Source organism: Penicillium verrucosum (assembly GCF_028828655.1).
Source record: "Penicillium verrucosum strain IBT 35672 chromosome Unknown utg000001l_segment0_segment0, whole genome shotgun sequence".
Lineage (NCBI taxonomy): Eukaryota > Fungi > Ascomycota > Eurotiomycetes > Eurotiales > Aspergillaceae > Penicillium > Penicillium verrucosum.
Genome location: NW_026643210.1, coordinates 9,744,901 through 9,762,705, shown reverse-complemented (window position 1 = coordinate 9,762,705; position 17,805 = coordinate 9,744,901). Strand labels below are relative to the sequence as shown.

At 47.9% G+C, this 17,805-nt stretch overlaps 9 protein-coding genes across 9 annotated transcripts; 3 read left to right on the top strand and 6 right to left on the bottom strand.

The window, feature by feature from the left end:
- Positions 1-11: 11 nt before the first annotated feature.
- Positions 12-1,450, bottom strand: N7516_003551 (endonuclease/exonuclease/phosphatase family protein; the record flags this gene model as incomplete). Its single annotated transcript, XM_057216271.1, has 3 exons — positions 12-873; positions 937-1,193; positions 1,244-1,450. The coding sequence occupies 3 exons, from the start codon at positions 1,448-1,450 to the stop codon at positions 12-14; spliced, it is 1,326 nt and encodes a 441-aa protein (XP_057078154.1).
- A 1,159-nt stretch (positions 1,451-2,609) lies between these two features.
- N7516_003550 (uncharacterized protein) lies at positions 2,610-3,995 on the top strand (the record flags this gene model as incomplete). The annotated part of the gene is made up of 3 exons (XM_057216270.1): positions 2,610-2,763; positions 3,065-3,171; positions 3,240-3,995. The coding sequence occupies 3 exons, from the start codon at positions 2,610-2,612 to the stop codon at positions 3,993-3,995; spliced, it is 1,017 nt and encodes a 338-aa protein (XP_057078153.1).
- Positions 3,996-4,537: 542 nt separating this feature from the next.
- Positions 4,538-4,987, top strand: N7516_003549 (uncharacterized protein; the record flags this gene model as incomplete). Its single annotated transcript, XM_057216269.1, has 3 exons — positions 4,538-4,655; positions 4,708-4,820; positions 4,889-4,987. 3 exons carry the CDS (start codon positions 4,538-4,540, stop codon positions 4,985-4,987), a joined length of 330 nt encoding a protein of 109 aa, XP_057078152.1.
- Positions 4,988-5,420: 433 nt separating this feature from the next.
- N7516_003548 (syntaxin family protein) lies at positions 5,421-6,230 on the bottom strand (the record flags this gene model as incomplete). Its single annotated transcript, XM_057216268.1, has 1 exon — positions 5,421-6,230. One exon carries the CDS (start codon positions 6,228-6,230, stop codon positions 5,421-5,423), a length of 810 nt encoding a protein of 269 aa, XP_057078151.1.
- A 493-nt stretch (positions 6,231-6,723) lies between these two features.
- On the top strand, positions 6,724-8,150 carry N7516_003547 (uncharacterized protein; the record flags this gene model as incomplete). Its single annotated transcript, XM_057216267.1, has 2 exons — positions 6,724-7,254; positions 7,317-8,150. 2 exons carry the CDS (start codon positions 6,724-6,726, stop codon positions 8,148-8,150), a joined length of 1,365 nt encoding a protein of 454 aa, XP_057078150.1.
- A 543-nt stretch (positions 8,151-8,693) lies between these two features.
- Positions 8,694-11,518, bottom strand: N7516_003546 (fungal specific transcription factor domain-containing protein; the record flags this gene model as incomplete). Its single annotated transcript, XM_057216266.1, has 5 exons — positions 8,694-8,811; positions 9,330-9,524; positions 9,587-10,314; positions 10,401-11,262; positions 11,316-11,518. 5 exons carry the CDS (start codon positions 11,516-11,518, stop codon positions 8,694-8,696), a joined length of 2,106 nt encoding a protein of 701 aa, XP_057078149.1.
- A 394-nt stretch (positions 11,519-11,912) lies between these two features.
- Positions 11,913-12,431, bottom strand: N7516_003545 (uncharacterized protein; the record flags this gene model as incomplete). Its single annotated transcript, XM_057216265.1, has 2 exons — positions 11,913-12,153; positions 12,223-12,431. The coding sequence occupies 2 exons, from the start codon at positions 12,429-12,431 to the stop codon at positions 11,913-11,915; spliced, it is 450 nt and encodes a 149-aa protein (XP_057078148.1).
- Positions 12,432-13,315: 884 nt separating this feature from the next.
- On the bottom strand, positions 13,316-13,924 carry N7516_003544 (uncharacterized protein; the record flags this gene model as incomplete). Its single annotated transcript, XM_057216264.1, has 1 exon — positions 13,316-13,924. The coding sequence occupies one exon, from the start codon at positions 13,922-13,924 to the stop codon at positions 13,316-13,318; it is 609 nt and encodes a 202-aa protein (XP_057078147.1).
- A 1,366-nt stretch (positions 13,925-15,290) lies between these two features.
- On the bottom strand, positions 15,291-17,794 carry N7516_003543 (Het-C domain-containing protein; the record flags this gene model as incomplete). The annotated part of the gene is made up of 3 exons (XM_057216263.1): positions 15,291-17,277; positions 17,338-17,496; positions 17,550-17,794. Coding segments are annotated over 3 exons (2,391 nt in total), but the record flags the coding sequence as incomplete, so codon positions are not given.
- Between the last annotated feature and the right edge of the window lie 11 nt (positions 17,795-17,805).

Genomic DNA, 17,805 nt, shown 5'->3' with positions numbered 1-17,805 from the left:
CTCCTTGGTCCTTAATAGGCCGCATATACCAAAGCCAATTGATCGACCTCGTCATCGGCTTGTCCCATGAAACCCACAACCGCAAAGCCATCGGGGGCAGTAAAGGTCTGACAATCATCAGTTGAGGTACCCGCCTCCAAGGTTTTACCAGTACTGGTAGTAGCCTTGATGTAGAAGTTGCGAGTGTGGCTATTATACTGTCCAGTACAGAGCTTGGTCTCGGTCCAATACTCCCCAGCGCCCAGGGTAAGGGAGACCTCAGTGCCACCAGTTCCTCCGTGGCTAAACGATGTGCCATCCTTCAACTCCAAAGCAACAGAATCCAGCCTGTTCTCACCAGAGAAGGTGATCACAGAAGCAGCAGGTGATGAAGGAATCTTCGGCAGATCATTAAACCAAGTTCCATGAGGCCCACCGGAGAACTGACTTTGTCGCAGCGACGACGATAGCGACCAGGTGAAGTTCACAAGAATCGGATTGTGATCGGAGAGAACAGCTCCGAGATACTTGGGGTCAGTGTTTGTGAATTTTCCGCCATTATAGACGAAGCTTTCTGCCTTGAGGGTCACAACGTCAGACCCCCGGTACAGCACTTTATCAACCGTTTCGCAGGTCTGAGTAGAAGACGGGTTATCACATAGCAAGGCATCCGCCCCAGCTGTAGGGTAGACGCCATCTTTCTCAAGCTCGACCCAAGGGTCTGCGAGGCTATTCTGCGACTTGAAGACGCGAATTGCCGTGTCCTCGGCGCGCGTGTATCGACTGTTCGTATCGCCCATGACTACGACGGCGTTACCAGTCGACCAGGCGTCGATGTAATCTGCGACTTGCTGCAAGTTGGAGTTTCGGGCAGTTTCGTCATCAGCCTCGGTGCTTGGCGGGAGTTAGTTCTTGGATCGATTATACAATGTCAATGTCAAAATGGCTTTTACTCACCCAGCATCGGCATGGACGTTGTAGAAGTCAACATAGACCCCATCGGCCGGGTTCCAGCGCATGAACGTCAGGCCCTTCGGGGTCAAACAGTCTGAGCCGGATGCATCGGAGCATTTGTTCCATTTCACGCGCGTGAAATCAACCCAGTCGTGAGTGGAAATGGTGTTCAGACCACTTCCGATGGCTGCGCCGCCGGATGTAGCGGTGCGGTATGCGTGGTTATCTGTTTCATAGATACTGGCATGGTAGTTGAAATCCTAGATCGTGGTCAGATCAATTGATAGATTAGGACTGGATGGAACAGTACCTCCTGCATATTGATGATATCGTAGCCATACTCCGAGAAGTAGGTGCCGAGCTGCTTGGCATTCTCGGGTTTTGTGCCATTAACATCATTTGATTGAAGAAGTTCTGGGAGACCTGCGACGTTGAAGCTCAGCGCCGTAAATTTACCACTTGTTTCCGCTGCATTGGCTAATGCCGGCAGGAGAACGCTTAATAAAATGGTCTTCATTTGGAAAAGAGGTTACCTCGGCTGTTTGAGGTATGATATATCTCAAAGCAATTAATGGAGTGGGTTGTAGGCGAGTGTCTTCAAGGTGATTTGGGAAGTATTATATAGGACTTAATAACTCCATGGCATAAATCCAACCAAATCATATAAATTATTCTACCTACAACATAGGTAGTGATCTACAATCTTTTAGATGCGATCCGCAGTCTTACGCCAAGAATAAACGGCACAATATGCGCTACTGCACATGTGTAGTTGATTGACAATGATTGGCAGTATCATTTCCCCTTTCCTCTTAGATTGTTGTATATATTGGGGAAGTCTCGGAGAAATGGTCCTGCAGAAATACTACACATTGGCGTCAAACCTGGTAGTTCAGGGGTAGAATGTCTCACGTCCTCGCAATTCGTTACCTAGGTATACAACATAGTAAACTAAGACTTGGCTTAAATAGGAGGCCAAGGCCTTTCCCACCAGGTGAGCTACACTGTGTATAAATGCTTCTCGGTCATTCTTCAACGACGCAGCTATCTTACAAGTGAGCTTGCCGAAGATACACAATCCGCGGTCTTCGGGCCGTTTCTTTTTCCTGCCCCTAATACGTATTATACGGCAATTGGCTCTAAGTTAGCTGCCGTTACCAGATCCCCTGCAGGTGATTCCGTGCAGAACATTGCCTTAGAATAGACCGAGACCAATATCCAGGTTGTGTGTGATGACGCAGAGTTGCTTCTGCAGGAGGTATTAGGTGTTTCGAGCATTTACAACTATTTTTCGGGGGAGCCGCGACTATGGCCAGGGTAATAACGCTTTACTAGAAATGTACCATAATACATACAGCCTGACATTGCTCTCTAGGCTCTGTCTCTGCCTAGGGTATCCTACAATTATATGTCTTTCAATATGAAGGCTCAGTGTTTGGTTCAAGACTGACGATAGCTCAAATGATGACACCCAAGGCCCAGTACAATAACCAATATACAACATTGTAAGCACCAATGGCAGACATCATTAGCTTGGGATGCCAAGTCAACGTCGCAGCGGCAATGTCCTAGATCCGGAACTAGTTGGAATAGGGTATACACCGGACTATAACCTTGACATTCTTTAGTCTAAAATGTGCCAATCTCCAACTTCCACACTAGTTGGCTTCTGAGCCATGACATCCGGTATTCTAGCAGTCGACTTCATTGTCTATGCTGTTGTGTTGGGCTACAATGCTCTCTTTGTCGAAAATGGTCTTATAATGGCTATTCTCATCACACTATGCTCGTTGTTCTCGGTATCTTCGACTTCGACTTCTTTGTTTACTTGTTAGTGTCTATTTAGGGATCGTGATCTCAGCTCCCATTGTAACTGTCTGTCTTGTGTGTCGACCCTTTCGACCCTTTGTGCACTATGTTCTTTTTTTATCCCCTTTGTATGTACTTGAAAGCGATACTCACGGTCGAGTATGCGCCACCTATTTGACTCTCATCTATATAATCCTCGACCTCTCTCGGTATTATACAGAGAAGTACAAGTTCATCATCCATCATTCATCACTCAACATTCAACATCCAATACTTTATTTTTATATACTTCGATCAAATCTAACATTTAACATATTCACAGATATGTCTGGTTGCTGTCCCTGGAATTGTTTCGGTATCTGCCGTCGCCGCCGCGTAACCCCCAGTTCTGGCCCCCCTGGCGGCGATGATCCTATCGAACTCCAATATGTATCCCCCCTCCTCCATCAATCGTACCCGTCCCCGTCTCCGCAGATACCTTTTTCCCATCCTCTCAGCCTGGTTCCTCCCCATCCGCTAACCCAAACGATTATCAATACGGCGAGCGTGAGATGTGGGGACACTTGCGACAAAGATGGATCGATGATGCAACCGAGCCCAACTGCACAGTACAGCTACCAAACTTTGAATTTAGAAACTTGACCCATGCTAAACACCGATCTCAAAGATGGACAACTAATTTCAACCGCTGGATTGAAGGACCTCACTTTCTCTCATATGACCTCGCGGCTTGTGGGCTCCCTGTAGGTGAACAAAGTTACCACGATGTCAAGATCACAAAGGACAGTGTCATTCCGCACCCAAAAAGAGGAATGGGAACTAACTTGTATCAAATCACGACTGCAATGGGAGTTATTGTACTGAGAAATGCTTATAGACACGATGGACCTTGGTGGAGTCAAATCGCCCTTGCACAGTACGATATTCACTTCGCCCGGAATATCCTGAGACACATCTACCTCGAAAATGTTGTCAACGACGATACCGTCGACTGTGTACGAACAATTTGGGCTGACACTCAGCCCCCTAACTCCGGACTGTTTGACACGTCTCCAGCAGCGAGCGATCAGGTGTCCTGGAATTTCGATACTCCCGGATATAAGGCCATTCTGGGTACAGAGCTTGGGAAAGGTGCGGCTGCTATTGTTTTGTCGGCATATCCCAGAGGTACACATCGTATTACCAAAGTTGTGGTCTGGAGGCAGAGTATCTTGCAGGTACGATTTGATATTGAAAACAAATCTTACATGTAGGCAGTGGAGTCTTTTAGTGGAGTCTTTAGGAAGCTTATACATCCATTCAAACAACCTCCCGGTCTGTTCGATCGCGCTCATCGGGCATACAAATCGACTCTGTTGGCTTTGTGTAGATTTTTATCCATCTCGTCTCATTAGAATGATATACTGTTATACTAAGTTAGTTTGTCTAGACCTATCGAAGTTGATTCTCCACATGTAAGATCTAAAACAGTCCACACCATGAGTAGGATAGAATATTCTTGAACTTATCCTCTAAATCCAAGTATAATATACCTGTATACTTCATTTGTAATATCTAAATCCAAGTATAATATAATAATATACCTGTATACTCCATTTGTATGTACATAAGCCATGTGATGTAGACCCACCACTCCGATGATGTCATGAAGCATCAGGAGCTGGCAGGGCAGATGTTCTGTCTTAAAGATCCCCCATGTCCGGTTGATTTCAAATACTTCTCTCCTCATCTCCCAAATCTATTGTTGTAAACTGTCTACCAAAGTCGTTACACTATATACTATATCATCCCCATCATGTCATTCCTCACATCCATCCGTGCCTCCTCCCGCCAAGCTATCCGAACCAACTTTGCCGTGCCAGCTTCCACATTCCACTCCTCAGCTGTCCGAAGCTTGAACGAGGATGATAGGAGTTAGTACATCATCAAACTTCCCACCAAACCATACTAACTAACCGTACGCAGGCCGTGAGAACCTCTCCTACCACTATGAATCCCACAAGGAAGAAGGCATCAAAAGCACCAAGGAGGGCAAGGGAAAGTGGAAATCCGAGCTGGCTAGTAACAGTGAGGCCGACGTAAGCATTAACCCAAGCATTAACCCCCGGGATTTATCTTTCATTGGAGCTAATATGTTTTGATTTAGGTCAAAGCGGATCGAGGCGAGTTAGACGGTGATGTCACTTTCCAGGAGATGCAGGAGAAGACAAAACGTCTTGCGACCGAGAAGGCTAATAAGCAATAAGTCGAAGATATTGGCATTTTGTAACTTTTCAACCACGGTTTGGGTTTGTTCCTCATGTGTATTTTATTGGGTCAGTCTGCTGGTTGAGGCTGTTAGGGTGTCTTTCATGGTGATGTATTCAAGTTGTATCGCATTAAGTCAATGGCAATTGATACTACACAATTTGCCTGAGCACATATTTGGATATGAAAAGAAGGTTATGATAAAGGCTAGGCTTGTAGATGTAGTATGATCAAGAATCTCCAACCAGGAGTCTAGGAGCGACCCAATTGTCTCAACGCCTCGAGTCACTGTTAAAAACATCAGGAGAATCAATCGTCCCGTACTGCGCAAAGTTGTAAACGCCCGCTCACCAAAACAAGGAGAAGAGAAAAAAAAAAAAGAGGTAATAGCGACAAAACAAGAGCCTCCAATCATCCACCCGTCGGGGGTATCATTTCAGGATCACGATCAAGATGACCAGAATAATGATCAATCCAATGATAGTCATCATGCTCCAGTTCTCGCCCGCCTTTCGGCGGATTCTATCTATCCGCCGTCTCGCGCCGTCTAGCCGGGTCTGATGACGCTCGACGTCTCCATCCATTCCATCTAGAAGTTGAACGTGGCCATCCAGCTCATCCCCAATCTGAATACTCAGCTGGTGTTGTCTGCCAATTGATTCACCCAGCCGGTCCAGCTGGTCATCCTGGTCGCGCATAGTTTGAGCGTGGTGGTCATAGACCTGCTGATTGTCCATGTTTGACTGATCCGGTCGCGGCGATGGCTCATCACGGTATGGACGGAAGAGGTTGCTGCGATTGCGCTCGTCTTCCTCGTCGATTTCATCTTGCACGGCTGCCGCTGCGGCGGAGCTGTCCATAAAGCGGACGGATTTGGAAGGAGGATGTTGTGGAATTGGCTGCTTAATATCGGGGGTGGCGGATTTCGACGCCTGCGTCGTGTTGTTGGCCGATGGCTCGCCATCTGCGCCGTAGAACTGAGTCGACAGATCTTTGTATTGGGCTTGGAGGGGGGTGAGTTGGTCTTTCAGGGCGGCGGCGCCTGCGCTGTCGTGCGAGTTGGCTAGCCGGGTTTGCTCAGCTTCCAGGGCCTCTATGCTCTCTCGGAGAGACTCGAGGGACCAAGAGATCTCTCCATCTTGGGAATTGGGCTCGAGATCGAGTGAGATTGCCCTTTCGCGCTCCAAAAGGGATAATTTGATGTGATCGGCGAGTAGGAATAGCTGGGAAGGGTTCGTCATAATGAGATGTGTGAGATGAAAATGTCAGGCTGTTGAGATGTATAAATCAAAGGCGTTTGGACGGTCAATACGGAGAAAGACCTCCGATCAGCCAAGAAAGATAAAGTCAGACTGTTTGAGACGTTTACGAGGTTGAAGGTGGAGATGTAAGACGAGAATCACAAGCGGAGGCAACAGTGCGGATCAACCGCTTTCCGCCTTTTGCCTCCCCTTGATCCCCCGCAGTCATCCCGCCTTCTCTTCAGCTCGGAAATATTAACATGCCTATGTCTTGCAAGCATTTGCTTCCGATCGCTCAACTGATTGTTTTCTGATTGTTATCCTCATGGACCTGGACTATTTGGTCCATCTCGGTATCTAGCGCAAAGAGAGCTGCATGAACCCGCGCACTGATTCCGCATTCCAAGGAAGCAACAGCATAGGGAATAGAAGTCCGTTGGTACCTTGTATATTTTTTTCTCTCGCCTCGTGATAGGCTCGAAGTCCGCACAACATGAACCTACAAGACTTTCTAGCTATGGAGGAAAGCCGCGACCACGACGAGCTAATCGACCTCCGCAGCCTTGATCTCGTCTCCGAGTACGACTCGCACCTGATGTGCCCGATATGTCACTGTCCCTTCGTTGAACCCGTTCGTCTACAATGCGACCATGTCTTCTGTGGGAGTTGCCTCAGTTCGGCCATCACCAGCTTCCGCTCGGCCGACTCGGACGAGTTTCCGTGTCCCTCCTGCCGAAATCCCACCCAGAAAGTGTCGACTAGTGTGCCCCGCCTGCTGATCAACATGTGCGACGAGATCCGAGTGAGGTGTCCATTGATCACAGAGGGCTGTCAAGAGATTATACCCCGGGGCCATGTCCAGTCACATGTCGAGAAGTACTGTGGGTACCGGCTATTGCCGTGCCCAGATGAATCATGCGATCAGATGACGCGAAGCAAGGACGTTGGGATGGATCAGAAGTGTATTCATAGAGTGCGACGGTGCTATTATTGCGAAGAAGATGTTCTGGAGCACGAATACGAGGTTTGTTTCCCTTTCAAAAACTTATTAGGAATTCTATAGACGCTAACTGAAGACGCCTGTAGGAGCATGAGAAAGAACTTTGTCCAGTTCTTGAGGTCTCATGTGTCGACTGTGAAACGGTTGTCACCAGAGGAGCACTGAGAGAGCACGTTGAATCGTGTCCGGAGGTTGCAGTTCCCTGTACAGCATCCAAGTACGCATGCCCGGTTAAGATCCGACGGGCAGACATTGCAGCACATGAACAAAGCTGCCCAATAGTTACAATGGGCCCATACTTTGAGAAGCAGAATACCCGACTCAATTCCCTTGAATCAAGTATGCGACATCTACAGCAACGCAATGAGATATTCGAGGATGGGCTGGCAAATATTCGGTCCACTCTCGTCGAATCCACGCGCTTGGGTGCAAACAGTCACAGCGGTGGCCAATCTACCCAATCTGACCGAGAACAGCAATCCTCCACTCGCGTCGACGTCCACACAGATGATCCTGCGGACATTGCTGCGAGTGTATTCTCTTCCAATGCCACGACCTATCTACTCTCACTACACGAATCTCTTCGGGAAGAGGTCAACCAACTCTCACATGCTATCACAGACCTAGATGCTCGCGCCAGTATGGCTATCATGAATGAATGCCTGCGCATCAAGGAAGACATGGCCCACACGAATGCGGCAGTCAACAGTGTCCGCATGCAAGTCCAGTGGCTCATGGATCCTCGCCTTCACCAGGGGACGCAAAGGGGAGCTGTTCGCACCAACACTGCAGACCGCGACGGAGCGCGGACACAGGTGGCATCACCAGCGGCTGGGCCGAGCCATGCTGCCGGTCAGTCCCTGGGGCCTCTTCGGCCTAGGCGTCCCAGTGACAGTGGACGCGAGGGGACGAAGCTGTGAAATTGTGTTTAGGTATAATTTGGGGCACTGTGTTTCCCTGTCTGATGCGATGGGGTTTGGGTTTTCATGTGTATCTCGTAGCTTATGATATGACTGATGATTGAGTTGTCTTGGTGTAGGCCGTGTTGTATATAGTTTAACGGAGATAAACGGCCTGTTCCACCAATAAACAGTATACTTTTTTTTTTTTTTCAATATGCGGGATTCAAAAACCAGCTCATTAGATCCATCAGATCCAAATATATATTATATATATCTCCTTCTCACTAGATATATACTAGTAAACCCCAAAAAAGGAAATGTGCTAAGGCGACTTAGCACCGATTGATCGTAGCAGACACCTTATTTACACTTTACACCAATGGACACACACAGTAAAGCTTAAATAAAAGTCAATTGAATTCTCTATATTTCTTTCATCATTCAACAACACCAAAGAGAAAAAAAGCAAAAAAAGAAATCTTCTTGGTTTTTAGGAATAGCCGAACGCGGGGGTCGAACCCGCAGCCTTAAGATTAAGAGTCTTACGCTCTACCGATTGAGCTAGCCCGGCTGGGCTGTTGAAGAAAAGAACGAACCAGTGCATAATAAAGCAGATCGCTGGATGTTATAGTTCCCCGGCGTTGGGGTCAAGGTCAAGGTAAGTCGTGGTTCAAAGCACCTGGCAGTGGTTGTCGTGAGAAGGTATTGTAAGAAAGTCGAAATATTTTTCTGTCGTCTTCTACCTTCTTAGCCTCCGGTATTTAGCTAGTGTTTGTTGATAGGAAGTTGCCTGTTCAGGGGCAAAGAGTTGTAGTTGTAGATGAAGGGGAGAAGAAGAAGAAGAAAGAAGAAAGGAGAAAGAGAAAGGCGAATAGAGGGGAAAGGAGAATGGAAAGATGCAAGGAGAAGAGGGGAAGAAGATGTATACTTTAACGACGGGGATTGGTGGAAAATCGGATCGGATAAAAAGCAAACATCCGAAGTATACAAACACTTCATATCTATAAATATATAATAGTACCACATAATACACAATACCAATACCAATCCAAAGACCAGGCCCGAGTCACAGAGTGTACTAGGATTGTTATATATACAAAAAGGACCACCTTAAAGAGGAAAATGACCTAGAGTATCGAGCAAGCGTATTATGTGCCCTCCATACTAGGCCGCGAATGCCGCGCCAGCGAGACTAACCTCTCAACAAAAGCCTGGGCCAGATAGAATGGCGGGTAAGTCTGCCCATCCTCCGTCGCTTTGCCGAGCTGAGCCAAGAGCTTAGCGATATCCTCCAAAGTCTTGAGATCTCTTGTGAAAGTAGATGAAGTTGGAACCGTGATGAGATACCAGAAGACCGAAAAAACGGCCGTGAGGAGAAACTGCGCATGAAGCCTAGAACACGAAAGAAGCTCGAATTAGGATACATACGTAGGGAAAGGGTCAGAGTCCCTTACCAGAAGGTATGTTGGTTGACGAATTGGCGGACTCGCCAAATGTAGATCAGCGAACACCTTGCGGCTTCAAAGCACAGCTCTGCGCTAGATGGGAGAGGCGACCAGTTCTGCGGAGAGACTATCTTGCAAGAATTGCTCGCTCCGTGTATCTTTCCAAGGCAGTAGTAATATTCTAAATGAATATTCACACCGCGCATACTGAGATCATGGAACAGATAGTCCGGTGCGCCCTCGGTGGCGAACACCTCCGGCCGGCAGTCGGCGGGATACCCCAGCTTCAAATCGCTTAGTTCTTGGTCTAGTTCACGGATATGCTGAAGGCGTCTAGCTTCGGGCAGTGCCTGACTGTCCACCGAATAAAGTAACCGGAAGATCTTGGACTTGAGCACAGAAAAGCGGAGGTCCGAGGGGAAAAGAAGCTCCTTGGACGACAAGGGCTTCATGTAAAAGTGACGCTCTGAGGTTTCCTTGGCGTACGTCGTAGGTAGATCTAGATCACAATCGGCGTCGTTTATCAAGGGTGGCTGGGATTTTCGGGTGGAGAATTCTTTGTCGACGGCATAACAATGCCAGAACAAAGCTCGGAGATGTTGGCTACGCTGATCTGTCCTATGTATCTCATTGGGGTTTTGTATTCTGTTTGCCCCGAGGTTATAGATGAGCTGCACTGCGATGCCAAGAAGTAGTTCGGCTGCCTGGGGTCTACCAAGAGGGGCGATATAGAGCATCTATGGCCACATATAAGCTTCTACGACACGGGAGACATGGGATCCACCTTCCGCGGGGGGGTCCACTAGACATGCGAAGGACTTACTAATATTGTCACCGCTTCCAAAGTTCTTATATCAGGGGGCTCTAATAACATTTCAGGAAGCAGTGTTAGCGCTGCTTGCAAGTAAGCATCAGGATCAGCGCCGGCGAAAGCTGGCTCATGGCGGTGGATATGGGTGATCATTGCCGCAAAAGCAACCAGACAAGCCCGATTCGCGGCACGAGTCAGGTTTGGGGGCTGATCTAAAACATTTGCATTGAGTAGAATCTGCACGGCCTCAGCATCGACAATTGGAAATATAGAATAGAGACCATTTCTATCAAAATGTTCCAAACACCGTTGGACTAGAGCAGATTCTGGCCATTTGATCCCAATCACTTTCTTTGCCGACTTGAGCTGTTGGGAGCTGAAAGATTGGGAGACCTCATGAGCAAATTCATCCATATTGAATGTACAGCCTGTTTGCTCTTGAACGAGAGAGTAAAAAGCTGCCCTTTGGGTCGAGAGAGCACTCCCGAGCCCACAATATGAGATATGCCATTGGAAAGCTGCCAACGCGGTATCAAAATCCCGAGTATCGGGCAAATAAGATAAAAATGGTTGAGAGAGGGGCCTGGGCGACGCTGGAGAAGAGCTTCTGCTCGGAGAAGGGATTGCTAGCCTTGTGTGGCTTTCTTTTGTGGATTCTTTAAATCCGAGCAGGGTCGCCTCTAATTCCCGAACCCGAGCTTTGGTGTCGGCAAGCTCTCTGTGTACCCCGTAAGCGATTGAAGAGGGGCCCAATGATATAGCAGTCTTACTGTCGGGTACTTTTCCGATGTTGGGATGCAGGTTGGGAGAAAGTACATGGTAGTCCTGCAATATGACAATTCTCGCAGGCTGGTTGGTTTTTATCACAGCGGATCTGTCGTCAAAATCAGATTAGGGGCTGCCACCACAGGTAGGTGTGAATATTACCTTTCGGTGTCGACATAGATCACAAGCGCTTCGCCCTTTTGCGCTCCGTGGGCCAGTAGTCTTGTCCATAAAGTAATATCGTAATACTCCTTCCAGGTGTCGACAAGCCTTATCGATATGCGGCCTCGGGGGCAAATCGCCGCTGAATCCACTTGCTTCCAACCACTGAGATCAACAAATGGGTAAGATGAGTCAGCGGGCATTTTGGCGTTGGAGCTCCGATGGACTTGGCCTTCCAACAAGAAATCCCCTTCAACAATATTAATGTACGGAATAAAGCTGCAGTGTTGAGCTTTCTTGAAATACACCCTTTCATTTGTTCCTTTTGCGTTAGAGCTCTTGTGGATACCCCAAATCGCTCGAGCTGTTACTAGAACTAGATTTTATATCAGCTAACTATATTAGTTTCTCAGGTAGGAATAAGAATAATTCGAACTGTATTTAATTTAAAAGCAACAAGGCACGAGATAGATACCAATTAGACAAAATTAAACCAAAGCTAAGGAAGCAAAATAGCATGCCCACATATCTACACATTCCGTCCAGCCTTAGCATAATCCTACTCCCTTCTCTCCTTACATACCGACAACCCCCTAATCAAGTAGACGGAGCCACATCGAGATGGAAAATACCATCCCACTTGCACTGTGCTTTGGGATACTCCTGCTTCTCGCATTTCCACAAATCGCCACTCACAACTGACCGCCCACTCTCAGTGCCGTCTGCGCGGGAGACTCCCAAATCGAAGTTTTCAATATCATAGATTCCATTTGGGAGGTGGAGCTGGTATGCCTTGTCGGAGCAGTCATAGGTCTTGTTTCCAGGCATTCCAATTGACCTGTGTAAAGGTCAGTATCAGCTATGCCATCTAAACACAGAGAAGGTCGGAAGATAGATAAGGACATACCAGTAAGCAGAGCATTTGGTGTCTGTGCTTGTGTTTGGGTCTTTGAGAGAAAAAGAGAGGAGGCAGGTTGTTGGCGGGCTCGAGCTGTAGATAGCTGCGTTGAGATCTGTAAGTTGCAGTGGCCCTAGGACGGGCACTACAGGGCTGGGTGCAGCGAGGATGGAGGTGGCAGTCGCCAGGATGAGAGAGGAAATCGACATGGTCTTCATTTTGCTGGAGTGTTTCTTTGTTGGAATTATTGCTGTTGGATTCTTTGCTGTTGTTAGAGGGTTATATATCGGTGGTGTTGACAATCCTCTTATACTTACTCTTCCCTGTATATATTGGAAAACATACTTGGAAAAGTTCAACTGAGACATGAATACGAGAAACAGACACGTCAAACAAGATCATGACTGAATATTGACGTAGAGTTACATTGTAGTTAATTTGGAACCTTTTTGGAACCCATCTTGGGCAGTATTTGGACCAGATTATCGAATGATAAGTTATTGTCGTTGAAACAAAGTCTTACGCCTCAAATGATACGAGCCACAAAGTCAGGCCTTCCACTCTTGCCCCGCTAAACCTACATGCGATTATTGGATCCTATTTTAGGCATCAGGCGACCAATCTACACAGCCCTGTATTATTTTTGGGAATTAGAACAAAAAAAACCATGGGGATATTCTCTTGATAAAGATATTTGCTCTTTATACTACAGCTTAGCCCGTGCGCGTCTTTATACACATAGAAATATATTACAATGTTCTAAACAGAGGAAACTTCCATATAAACCGGTGAAAAGAGGTTTAATCTCGCCACCGCGGTCGGCGCTACAACTATCCGATAAATTGAGAATTGACAAAAACCAACTGTATTCACTCCTATAACAGAGATACAAAAACAAGGAAAATATTCTAAGTAGGCGTTAAAGCCACCAATCTCATCTAATAAGAACTGTTAGTGTCTGATGGGCTTTATATAAGCTTTAAACCCCTTTGATAAGGAGGACAACTGCTACACATCATCACTAGGGGACCCAACAAGGAGAAGTAGGAGAGATATCGCGGTAAGGAGGAGTCGACGTGGCATAGCACACAATGGAGCCCTGCTAATCCCTACGCCGGTGTGCCCGACGAGAGAATGCACCAGGAGAGGGCGGACCGTCCTCATCCTCCCTACGCCGGTGTGCCCGACGGGAGAATGCACCAGGAGGGGACGGACCGTCCTCATCCGTTTCATTGAGTTTCACAAGGAAGATCTCAGCCGAGGAACGGTGTGGGTTAGACGCATGTAGTAAGAGCTGCATAAACTCGGCGCCGGGGCGACGGCCAGGAGGTGTGGACCTGATGATCAGGGAGCTGGGGGTCATGGACCTACCGATGTAGTTGAACACAGCCTCCAGCATGGGCGGGAGTGGGATATCTAGCTTGGCACGGTTAGCGGGCTCGGTCTGTTTCACGATCCCCTGGGTCTGAACCCACTGGGAGCGGTGCTGGCTGTTAAACTTCTGTGTCCACTCTGGGTCGAGACCGGACTCTGCAAGGCGGGCACATAGGGTCCAGATAAGGTAATTTCCATTGGCCAGCTCGTCAACAACAACCAGTGGCCAGTCCTTGATGCCTCTGCCGACGAGATGGCAATGTAGGGCAGTGGCCTCCAGTGGTTCGCTGGCGAGTGCTCCACTCCTTGCCCTCCGGTGAAACTCTCTAGATGACATGATGATATATGGGCTGCGGGGCTCAAGTAATTGAGTGTAGTTGGGTATTGGGTTGAGTTAGAGCAGTGTAGAATAGAACGAAGTCGGTTAATTCCTGTTCATGGCGGGAAGAGGGAAGGGTTTATATAGCGCCAGAGTCTAGGGCTCATCACTAGACCCGAGAAAGTAGGCATTTATTAGACACAAAGGAATCAAAGGCATCGAAAGAAATCAAAGACATTGGAAGAACTCTCTATTTAAATTTAAATTTATAGAAAAGAAATGGATGGTATTGTCATTGCTAAAGAGCCAACTTTGCCCTTTGTTCGACGAGGGCCAAAAATAACCAACAAAGTCTTGCAGAAAATGTAAGGATTCTTTCTAGATGACTGCCTAATTGACTACCTAATCAGAGAGAAACTAACTAGCAGACATATCTAGCGGGTGATAGTTATGGTGGTCCTAGAAGAGTCAATGCCCACAAGACAGCTAATATGAACATTTCGGAAAGGCAAAAAGGGAATACTGCGACTCATAAGCGAGTCTACCTTCTATAACCAAGCCTGGTTATATGGTTGATCATCATGAAGATATTCCTGACTTCTTTCAGTAGTGCTACTAGACATGGTATGAGTTCCTATGCAAATACTGGTTTTTTCCTTTTCACAGACCTTCCGATGTTATTTATTGCTCGATGCATCCATGCATGGATGTCTGATCTGGTAAGGGTTCTTTCCAGTTTACCTGATCTCTCCCCTTCCATTTTGGATTATGTATATACTTAGGTATGTATGTAGTCATTTTTACATGAGATCTTTAATAGGAACCAACAGTTCCCCCTTGCTCTCGTTTCATAATCTATTTCATCTATTTTCTGAGTGTGTAACTCACGTCTGAGCCTTTTATACTATCTATACCAGGCTTTTACTAGGGCGTGGCTGTCTGAACCCTTATTCTTTTATTGAAACGGGAAAACCACTATGGAACAGGAATCAGACAGTGATGAGACAGAATCTCAGGGCAAGAAACAAAGGAGACAAAGTAAACAGAGCTGTTGATTGGAGGGAACCCCAATAACTGAACCACCTTGGTAATGAACTGAGCCCTAAGACTAAGAGATTACCCTGAAGAATTTCAACAGCCCATATAAATCTAAAGACAGCTCAAGTTGACTCAACGTCATGGGTTTCACACGAGCTTTTTTTATAAAAGGAAGTACGACCTCCCAAGTTCCCTGAGCCTTTCCAAACTCCACCCCCTTCTAAATCGACACAAAGACCCATCCGATTCTATTAGAATACAACCATAACATCTCAATTCCATCTCATCTACACTTGACCTCCACATATTCAACCCAATCATTTATCATCGTCTCATTACCCAATCCTCAGAAACCCGAACGACCATGTCCATGTCCCTGACCATGCGAACCCGGATGAGAACCATGTGGCGGGCCATGGTGGGCGCCATGTGGCTGCGGATGGCCGAAGTGGTCGTCCTGCTGTATATAGGAAGAATTATTCTGCGAGCCGCCATAGTGCTGTTCATAGTGCTGATTGTACTGGTAGCCGTGGAATTGCTGAGTTACGTGCTGAGTCTGGTGATAACCGCCATGGTGTTGTGGAGGAGGGTGAGTGGCCTCGTGCCTACCATCCGCCTCGTGGCTCTGGTATGAGCTGTGCTGGTGGTGTTGAGATCCTTGGTCATTTACATCTCGTGACAAGCCGCCAGGGATGAAGTTGGAGATTTTGCTTTCGAGTTTGCTCAGGTTAGACAAGCCGGGGATGCTGGAGAGTTTGTCCCAGGGCATGCCAGAGGAGCTGCTGTTTGAGTGCTGATTTTGTTGGGGGAGGAACGAGGACAATCCACCAGATGAATGCCCGCCATTGTTACTGTGTCCATGGCCTTGGCCTTGGCTTTGGTTGTGATTTTGTTTTTGGCTGTGTGAGGCACCACCCAACGCCGCGAATCCACCATGGCCACCGCTGTGAGTGTGGCTCACTCCACCAGTGTTACGACCGGATCTCACGCCCTCCGAACTGAGGATGGAGTCAAGGGACGCGCCGCGGTCTGAGCGGGCGTGGGCCCATTTCTCGACGGTCTCGAACATTGCACGATGGGCATCATTGCGCATGTTGCGCAGCGCTGGGTGGTGGAAGACTTGCATGCAGTCATTGAGGACCTCGTCTTCGGAGACATCGGTGTGTTGCCAGGCGTACAGAACGCGAGGCGCGACGTACTCCACGATTACAGAGGCGACCCGTCCGGCGGGCTCGTTCAGGATATTGGCAAAGTGGTCCTTGGAGAGCAACGAGTGCGTAGGGTCGGTGCAGTGAGGATCGGTCCATGGTTCGTATTGGTGCTTGCCAGAGGCATCAATAACACCTGCTGATCCGGTTTGCATAGACTTGGAAGCAGCTTTGATCAGAGGTCGAATAAAAGGCGCTAGGAGCGACATGATGACAACAGTCAAAGTCTCAGAGATCTTCTCGACGAGTGACTCCAAGCCTGGGATCTTTTCAATGATCGAGTTCAAGCTTCGCATCACCTTATCTCTGAAGGCCAGGATGGGATAGATCTTGGCTACTGTCTCCTGGGGGTTAAAATCAGGCATGCCGTCGAGCCCAGAACTAGGCTTCGAACCACCGCTTGAAGACTGATTTGGCCCGGCACGGGACCGCTCGTGGCTATTGGAAGAGCCGGTCGGAGCACTACGGCTCCGGTTGGCCATTTCTTGTGCCGCTGACGACCTCTTGAGACCCTCGGCCTCACTGACAAGCTCCTTGGTACCAGGGATCTTGCCCAAGAGCCCAGTCAAGGCATTCAGGGAGTTGTTCGACTGCGCATTCGTTTCGGCATCACCGAGCGCAATATCCATCTCGTTGACCTCGGATTGAGTGAAATGATCATTTGCCTCTCCCATCACAGAATGGAAGAAATCGACCATACCAAACGTTCCCGTCACAAGCGGGAAAACGCGGTGCCCATGAAGGTTGATCTGAGTGGCAGTACCCGTGTGCGGGAATACGTTCTTAAAACCCATCTCGCGCAACACCAACTCAACATAGTTGGTGTGGGCGGCAAAATCCTCCAGTGTGTGTAGTCCCTGGCCTAGACACCGGAGTGCTTCACACAAGTCCTCCTCGTTGCCCTTCTTTTGTCCGCCATTGGTGTAAGTCCGTCCATAGTGGATACTGCGGCTAAGACTAAACTTGATAAAGGCAGCGCTGGTGGCCCAGTCACCTCGCTCATTGGCGATATAGTTCTTCATACCGGTGTTCGGGTCGATTTCGAGCTCGACAGCACGAACGGGTGGGCGCAACCGCTTGTCATATTGGCGTGCATCTTCATTGTCGGCATAGTCCTTGGGGTTACTGCGAGAATGAAGACAATCAGTATAACTTCTAAATAATAGATAATTGAACTGAACTTACTCGATATGTTCCTCTGGACGGTAAACACCCAATCGATCCGAAGTCACCTCGAATTCACCCGTAGCGTAGCCAAAGCTCAGGAACGAAAGGACCCACACCAAAACACGGATCGTATCGGCCTGCAAATTTTTGAGAGTTCCAACGTCCATGGCCTGTGAGCTACAGAAGCTGTCAGAATACAAATAGATCTTTCGATTCTTTTGGTAACTCACTAATCACGCAACCAGTTACCAAAATAGACACGCTTGACCATGGTAGAGGTCCATTTGTGGCCGGAGATGAAAGCCAGTGTCTTGAGGACATCTTCGATATCACCATGGCGCCAGTTCTTACCTTCGACGGCAGAGATAGAGGCGATATTTCCAGCTCCAAAGGCATGTACTTGCGGGAGTATCAAGAGCAGTACTAGCAGGGCGGAGCCCGCGTGGAGGAGGGGCATGGCGGGGTTGAGATTTGCCCTGTGGTATT